This window comes from Panthera onca, chromosome B1 (assembly GCF_046562875.1).
Source record: "Panthera onca isolate mPanOnc1 chromosome B1, mPanOnc1 haplotype 2, whole genome shotgun sequence".
NCBI lineage: Eukaryota > Metazoa > Chordata > Mammalia > Carnivora > Felidae > Panthera > Panthera onca.
This window is the reverse complement of record NC_138342.1, coordinates 190,674,305-190,683,173: the sequence shown is the minus strand read 5'-3', so window position 1 is coordinate 190,683,173 and position 8,869 is coordinate 190,674,305. Positions and strand designations below refer to the sequence as shown.

At 46.7% G+C, this 8,869-nt stretch overlaps 1 protein-coding gene across 4 annotated transcripts in view; it reads left to right on the top strand.

The window, feature by feature from the left end:
* Positions 1 to 400: 400 nt before the first annotated feature.
* Positions 401 to 8,869, top strand: part of WWC2 (WW and C2 domain containing 2) — a 210,100-nt gene continuing 201,631 nt past the window's right edge. The window contains exon 1 of one of the 4 annotated variants that reach the window (XM_081795646.1): positions 401 to 929. In XM_081795646.1, the coding sequence (XP_081651772.1) occupies positions 799 to 929 (131 nt within the window). In that variant the 5' untranslated portion in view covers positions 401 to 798. Of the gene's footprint in view, positions 930 to 3,781; positions 3,844 to 8,869 lie in introns of those variants that run through there. The other 3 variants (XM_078445265.2, XM_078445268.2, XM_078445267.2) reach the window with 3 other exon arrangements.

Here is an 8,869-nt window from a genome sequence, read left to right as displayed (position 1 = left end):
CACCCCTTTCCTCTCGAAAGTCTTGTGGTTTCCCTAGAAGTCGGAAAGAAGTTGCGAAGGTTGCGGAGCGCTCTCTGGCTCTTTTCTGTCCCGAAAGTTTAAAAATCCCAAGGAGTGTGGCCGCCGGGAGATACTTGGGGTCAAGGGGAGGGAGCGAACACCGCATTCCTTCGCCCTCTTCCCGCCCACCTGGTCCCTCAGCTCCCCTCCACCGCCCCCGCCCCGGGCTCGGCCCGGCGCCCCAGTTCTTGCAGCAGGCCCCGGGAGCTGCAGGGTTAAGCCCTGGAATGTGGCGGCGAGGAATGTGCATGCAGATGAGCCCAGCGTGGGGAGGGGCGGGTGAGGGCGGGCCCGGGGCGGGGCGCATGCTAATAGCATGCAAATGAGGAGGCCCGTCGCCGCCGGGGCCGCCGCTCCGCGGAGCTTCCCGGATCCGAGCCCAGACGGCGGCGGCTCGGGCAGCCTGGGCGCCGCGACCCTCGGCGGCCACAGGGGGACGGGGAGGAGGAGGAGGAAGAGGCGGAGGCAGCGGTTGCAGCCGCGAGGAGGAGGAGGAGGAGGAGGAGGAGGAGGGTTCGCTCGCCTGCTCCGACGCAGACATGGTGGACTGATCCCCGGCGGGGCCGAGAGCAGGGTTTCCTGAGGCGCCCCCCGCGCGTGGCCCCGCCGCGCCCCGCGCCCCGCAGCCCCTCGCCGGCGCCCGCGTCGGGTGCGGCGGTCGGGCCGGGCATTCGCGTTCCCGCCGCGTCCCGCGCCCGGTCCCTATGGAGGCGCCGCTCGCCGGCGAGGCCGCCGACCATGCCTAGGAGGGCCGGGAGCGGGCAGCTGCCGCTACCCCGGGGCTGGGAGGAGGCCAGGGACTACGACGGCAAGGTCTTCTACATCGACCACAACACCAGGAGGACCAGCTGGATCGACCCCCGGGACAGGTGGGCGGCCGGGCCGCGGGTGGGCGCGGGGACCCGCCTCAGTAGCGCGGCGGCGGCTGTTGTCCGGGAGATCCGGCCGATCGGCGGCGCCCGCGGCGCGGGGGGCGTGGGGCGTGGGGCGTTGCCGGCCCCGGGGTGCCGGGAGGGGTCTCGGGAAGGAGGCGCGGGACCCTCAGCCGGCGAGGAGCCCCGTAGGGGGCCAGTTGGAGCCGCCCCTTCCAGGGCCTCTTTGCCTTGCTCCCTTCTCGACGCCCCCTGGGACCTTTAGACACTCCCGGCCGGGAGGCAAGGGTGGCATTGGCGCTCCGGGCTGGCACTCCGTGTCCAGTTAACGGACCCCGAGGGGCCACCTGAGCCCCGTGGCGAGCTCGCTTCCGCCTGAAGTGGGCCACATTAGCGCTGGAGGGTATCTTCGGCCTTTGGGAGGAGGGGACGGGCCGGGAGCCTCCTGGAGAAGGCCTGAGTGCAAGGTGGGGAACCAGCCAACCAAGCCACCTGTGGCATCTTCTCTTGGCTGTCCTTGGCTCCCTGCCTTGACTGCAAGCTCTTGACGGGGCGCGCCACCGGTCAGGCCGGAGGTCCTGGGCGTGGAGCGGGGCTCCAGGCACCCTTCCTCTCCGAGCCCTGGCTGTGGGTGTGATTAGCTCTGCCCCTCAGAGTTTAGAAACACTTTTTTGGGGGTGGGGGGGGGGGTTGGTGTTACTGCGTACTGCCCTCACCAGAAACCTTGAACTGAGTCCCCACATCTTGAAAAGGCAGATTGTGTTTTGAAGAAAGAAATGCAGTGAACATTGAAACAGACTTGAGCTTATCACGATTTCTTGTAGTTTTCAACCCACACTTGTTAGTCCTGCTCGGAGGTAAAGAGGGGAAGCATAACCAAATCATCGTCTAGGAAGTTCCGGAGCTGAAGTTTTGCTGAATGTTCACAAATGTTGGTCCTTTATCCCGTCTTGTTACCCTTCAAAGGAAAATTTCTTATAGTGAGATTTATTATAAGAATAATAGGAGATATTCCTAATTGTAAATTTGTAAATTGGCCATTAAGGAGGTGTTCCTAACTGTAAATTAGGGGTTTATAACCCTTTTTTTTTTTTTTAGGTGCTTCTACTAAACATTGCCCCGTTTCTCAATTTGAAGCTGGAAGAGTTTCATACTATATGTTCTCAGTTAACTTTTCTCTTACGAATATTGTTTTTGAAACCTATTAACGAGTAATTATAAAAAAGTCATAAATGACATTATAAATTTATGGAACAGTCCTTATTAAATTATCCATGAGGGTATCAGTTTTGGTTTCCCTTCTGAAATGAGAAAAGGCACCTTGCTGAGGTTCTGGCTTGCCCCAGCCTGGCTGCCTGTTGCTGGCCTGATAAAAAGTTATGACAAACATCACACCTTCACAGTTTCTCCAGACATACTAGTTGTTGTCATAAACTTCCTGCTCCAGGTCAGTTATTTGACTTCTGCCCTTGCACTTGAAACTATTTAACAGATAGTAAATGTCAGTGATGATGGTGTGCACCCAGCAGTGACTTTTAAGGCACCTGTGTAAATATTTGGCTTTTACAGTTCTGTGGTCATTCTGCTTTCTGATACTTGGAGTTTCAGGCTATTGAAATCACAGTGAATTCTTGAAATATTTAGGCATTTCAGAGTCTCTTCATTTTGCATCTTCTATTATATCGTGTCATTTGTATTTACCAACAGAGATTACAAGAATATGTAATGCCTGGGTAAAGCAAATAGAAAGTGAAGTAAGAAATGACTTGGCTTATCCATATCACTACTTCTTAAACAAGTTAAGCATGCCTTTTATTTTAAACTGTTAATGGATTAACAATTATTATGAACTCTGCTTTCAGGAAACTGGGTAACCAATAACCAATTCATTTGATGTGGATAAACAGTTTTGACTAAGATAATTTGTTATGATTCTAGTTTTCTGTGAAGCGGTTAGGTCTTTAAGTATTTGGCAATATGAATTTGGGTTATACACATTTCTGGATCTCACTCTGAGTTTTCAAAGATTCTACGAGACCAGGGTCAATATTGACAATACTTAGTTTAAATTTGGTTGCTTTCTTTTAGGGCAACGAAGTGACTGTAGGTCTTGCTAAGTTGTGTAAGAGATGGTGGGAGAGGATATTTGGAGGATATATTGAACTCTAGTCGATTTTGTTAGACACGCACCAAACTTACAGAGAAAGAGATGTGACACGGGCCTTTTGGGGTGTGCCCCTTCTTCTACAGGATCACATGACAAATCCTGAAAGAAAGTGAGTTGGTAAACTGTGGGTAGGCAGTATTTTGGAACCCTCAAAGTCATTTAATTAAAATGGTCATGATGGCTTACCCAGTTCTATTTATGTTAAGAAAAACTCTGACAGTCTATCAGAGTTTGTGAAGTGTTTCCGATTGTATAGATGAATATGCATATTTGCAGGGGGAAGCTGGAGGCTTTCATGAGAACGTAATTTTGTTCAGTAAGTAGTGATTTTGGAATACCGAAGTATTAAAATTGCCCCAGCACTTATTGACTGAGTAAGCTTAGGTGAGTTTGTGAGTCCCTCTAAACCCCCATTCTCAACTCTAAAATGGAGGTAAGACCACCTACCTCATGGCGATGGTTAGGGATCCATAATTAGGGCCCAGCCGAATGGTGGTGGGTGTGGTGGTGTCGTTCCAGTTCAGGAACTGAGGGGTGGTTCAGGTTACCCCTGGAACTAGTGGGTGTACCAGCACATATTTATTCAGTATTTATTGTGTGACACTCACTGTGCTAAGCTCTTTAACTGTGATCTCCTTCTATTCTCCCATTAGTCCTATGAGGTCGATGCTAGGATTGTCTTGCAGTTACAGAGGAGATGGAGAGACGCCATGGCTGTTCAAGGTGGCCAGGATTTGAAGCCAGGTAGTTGGACTCTAGAACCTGTGTCCTGTGTCATTCCTCCAGACCGCTGGAACACCTGGACGTGCTTAGAGGTTGTTTGGGTGGAGTGGAACCTCTTTGCCCGGTGTTGATTTCTCAGGCCGATTGACCTGTCTTTATTGGTCTTCAAAGGTTCCTGTTAACTTTTTATGATCCTTAGATACATGGGGGATCTGGTTCATGAATGCTTTGAGCCTAATGGGTTGAAGGCCTGCCAGGTTGACCCCACTGAACAGCAGTGCAGGGCCAGGTAGAACTTGGAAATTCATTGCCCTCTTGGGCACATGAGAAGTTCTGTCTGGGGAAGAGTTAAGGGCTCTGTCTCATTCCTGAATAGACTGCAATTTTGCTATATAACAGGCTTGACTTTACCCGCCCCCCCCCCCCCCCCATCACCCGTTCCTGGGGAAATCTCCCTGTCCGTGATTCCTTGCTCCCCTCCCCCACCCCCCAGCGGGTCAGCTGTTATTTTGCGGGTCTACTCCCTCCCTCACCTCTTATTTTGCCCACCGTGGACACCCTTTTGACCACACCAGTTGGTGTTTATGGTGGCCCATAGATCATGGCCAAATGGTGTGGTGCTTAAAAAAAAAACAAAAACGGCTACATTCAGCATAGGAGAAAAAGGTAGGATTCATTGCCTCTGAAGGGACTAGGGGGCTAAGGTGGGCAGGCCTCGGAGACTTGGGTGAATGGTGGTACAAACTCTCAGTAGAATTTCTCTCATTTTCTGTGCTTGGATTGAATGTTATCCGGAGATACAATAACTTTGTCTAGTTGAACGTGAAAGATTTGCCAGCACACAAAAACTTGCTGATTTATATAGTCTTTGGTGTATGGCTGGGATCAGATATTGAGTGCCCTGTGTGCTTTCTAACTGAAGGGAAGAAGCTCTGGGGGGTGGGGAGGGTGACCGGGAGGAGGAAGAGGATGTCAGCTGGGTATCCTTGATGGCTGAGCTAACTCTTGGCTCTTTACACCCAGTTTATGGCACGTGATTAGGCTCTGAGGAACTCTGTATTGTCTTTCTTTCAAAGTCAAAGCAAGTAATTTTGCTAACCCTCCTGCTAGAGTGTAAATTCCTCAAGAGACCTAATTGCTTATTACTGCTTTCTGTGTCCTTTGTAGATGGTACATGTTAAATGAATATTGCTGAGGTCAATTAATGAAGAAAGTTGTTAAATTAATGAAAGAATGCTAGTTGAGCTACTCTCTTATTTCCAGTTGCTTGTTGTTCGGCTTTCAGAAAATAAACCCATAACCACCAACAACCAGAGACAATTGATTTTCCAGTTAGATTAAAAATAATGAGAGAATTAAGCCGCTACATTTTGACTAATCGTATAAATATGGGAATTACTTCTAAGAGCAAAGAAAACAAAATCAGTCCTTACAGTCTTAATCACCACTGCCGATGTCATAGATTTTGCCGGAAGTCGTTCCTCCCCGGCCGGCTGAGTTCGGGTGCCAAGTGGTTACTGTGAATTATTTGAGTGATTATGGTTTTTGAAGTGTGGAGAGGTTGTTAAAAGAAGGGTTGTTTTTGTTTTTTTGTTTTTTTGAAAAAAACAAAAAAACAAACCACTCTGGGAAGCACTAATTTAAACTCCACTGTGCTGTCTTCCAGAAATTCCCAAAGAAGTATTTCTTGTTTTCAACACAGTGTGCTGTAACGCTTGCAGGAGGGCATAGTGCTTGCTTAGTATTAGTACTGAGATTTCTGCAGTGACTTTAATAGTCCATACTTTGCAGTTTCATTTTGTTGCAAGACCTAGGGCCATACTTGCTTTTTCCAGAAAGACTGTTATCTATAAATAAGTGATTTTTTTTTTTTTTTTTTTTTTTTTTTTGTAGCTGCAGATCACTAAGTTGTGAGTTACATAGTCAGCCCTTGTGAGGCGTGGCCTGCCAAGGCCCTGCTCTGCCTGCCTGTGCCTTAAAAATGGCGCCCTCTAACTTGTTTCCAGTAAATGTCTGTAGGAAAAAAAGATGCCGCCATTAAAGAGGGGCGTGGCCACCTTCATTCCGCCGATGGGGGAGTTACTGAAATGGTAGCACACAGTGGGAGCCCTAATGCAGTGTAAATTCCAGGAGTTAGGGCCTGGGTCTGTGTATGCTCTCGTCCTGTGAACTTGATTTAAAATCGGTTGACCTGATTTCTTATTAGAATTTTGGACTAATTTCTTCATTTCTGAAGCTCCTGTTATTGGAAAAATGATCGCAGAAGTATATAGAATAGGAAAAGGGAATTTTCAGGACAGTGTATGTATAAGTTGTGGGTTAAAAGTAACATTTCAGAATGCTTTCACTGTCTTCAGTGGCTTTTCTTTCCACTTACTTATTTCATTTTTTATTGACAGAAAAAAAATCGCATAAAATTCACCATTTTAACCATTCTCAGGTGTACCAGTAAGTGATTTTTAGTATATTCCCAGGGTCGTGCACCCATAACCATTATGTAATGCCTGAACATTTTCTTCACTCCAGAAAGAAACCCAGTACCCGTCCGTTCTTTCGCCACCCCGGCTGCCTCTGGCAACCAGCAATCTGCTTTCTGTCTTCATGGTTGTACCTATTCTGGACATTTCATGTAAATGGAGTCATACGGTGTGTGTCCTTTGTGTCTGGCACAGTGTTTTCAGGATTCATCTGTGTTGTAGCATTGTGTCAGAGCTTGATTCCTTTTTATGACTTAGAAGAATATTCTGTTGTATGGCTACACCATACACACTGCGTTTATCCATTCGTCAGTTGATGGGCATTTGGGTTGTTTCCCCTTGTTGGCTATTCTGAATGATGTCGCTGTGGACATTCACGCGTCGTTTTCGTATGGACGTATGTTTTCAGTTCGCTTGGGTAGATACCTAACAGTGGAACTGCTCCGTCATGTGGTAATTCTATGTTTAACTTTTCGAGGGATCTGCCAAACCATTTTCCAGGGTGGCTGTGCCATTTCCCATTCCTACCAGCAGTGTCCTGAGATTCGAGTTTCTCCACATCCTCACCAACACTTGTTATTTTCTGTGTGTGTGTGTGTGTGTGTGTGTGCGCGCGCGCACGCGCGTGTGTTGTAAAGTATTTCTAGTGGGCATGAGGTAGTATCTTACTGTGGTTTGGATTTGCGTTTCCCTTTTCAGGGTGTTTTGATAGCCTTCATGTGACCCGAAGCTTTCCCGCCTTTCTTCTAGCCTTTTAGTCCTTCCCACTCTCCCCACCTTTTTGTGCCCTCTTGCTAATTACCTGACCAGGAAAAGTTAGGTAAGAGACATTAGTTCTTTTTAGTCTCGCATCGTGCTTCCCTGTTTCCCCTTTCTGACCCCTTTGAATCATTTTAACACTGAAGTTGAAGATACAAGTTATTCAACAGTTTTTACCGTGCCAGCCAGCTAAGTGCCCTGGACTCCCCAGCTCAGGCTACTCACTGTGTAGTTTGCATAAGCACCATTTAAAAAGTGAAAGTAGGGGCGCCTGTGTGGCTCAGTCGGTTAAGTGTTGGGACTCTTGATTTCTGCTCAGGTCATGATCTCAAGGATTGGGAGATCGAGACCCACATGGGGTTCCACACTGTCTGCTTGGGATTCTCTTTCTCCTCCTCTCTCTGACCTTCCGTGCTCAAGTGCACACACTCTGTCTTAAAACAGGTACAATTAAAAAAAAAAAGCTAAAAAAAAATAAAAATCTTAATTTTTTTTTTTTAAAGTGAAAGAAAGAAGATTTGGGTAGTGTGCGTTAGATTTTCTTTAGCTATCCCTTTAATTTAGCCTAACAGTGAGGAGGAAGAGTTGAGAGGAATTAAAAGTAGAAGACAGTGACAAATCATATTAACTTTTGTCTTCATCTCAAATATGATATGTTTAAGAGGCATAGATGTGAATCATATAAATAATGAATGATGATGTATGTGTATATGTGTATAGCCAACTTATTAAAAATGATTTTGACATTTAAAAGCTTTTAGTTTAGTCCTATATGGTAAGATTCAAGTTCATTTTCATTATGTTCATTTTTTTATTTTGTAATTTTTTAAAGTTTATTTATTTTGAGAGAGAGAGAGGGAGTGCAGGAGGGGCAGAGAGAGAGGGAGAGAGAGAATCCCAAGCAGGCTCCTCACTGCCAGGGTGGAGCCCGATGCTGGGCTCGAACTCATGAACGTTGAGATCATGACATGAGCCGAAACCAACTCGAATGCAAACGTTGGACACTTAACTGACTGAGCCACCCAGGCACCCTATTAATTTTTCTTTTTTTAAACAGTTGGAGGAAACCTGGCAAGACTGCTTCAGCCAGGTGATCAAGGTAAATGTCAACAGTGATGGTGAGTCCTGTTGAGGTACCCTTGATACGATGTGGTGACAATGGCACTTTTTCTAGGTGGTCTTCCTCCCCCCAAACTAGCATAACCCCAACGTAATCATGAGAAAAGCACCCACCAAATCTCAGAAGAGGGACATTCTACAAAATAACTGCCCCATACTCCTTAAAACTATTGCGATCATCAGAGACAAGGAAAGCCTGAGACACTGTCACAGCTGAGAGGAGCTTCGGGCGACATGATGAGGAATGTAATATGGCATCCTGGATAGGGTCCTGGAACAGAAAAAGGACGTTAGATAAAAGCTAAGGAAATCTGAAAAAAAGTATGGGTTGTAGTAATAATAATCATAACATCTTTATAGGGGGAACCGAGTGTGGGATATATGGAAGTTATGCGAACTACGTTTTTTCTATAAATCTAAAACTGTTCCCCCAAAACAGTTGAATTTAAAAAGATTACAAAAAAAAACCACACAAAACAGTTGGAAGTGTTTTTCTTTAGTCAAAATGTAGCCGTGCTATATAATTATGGTTTTTATGGTATCCTCGAAAAGCAGGGGTGGCCAAACTATGGCCCAAGGGCCATATCCCAGCCTGCAACCCTCTTTCCATATAACCCTCCAGCCAAGAATGGCTTTTACATCATTAAAAGGTTGTAAATAAACAGCAACAAAGAGGAAGATGTGTCCGAAAT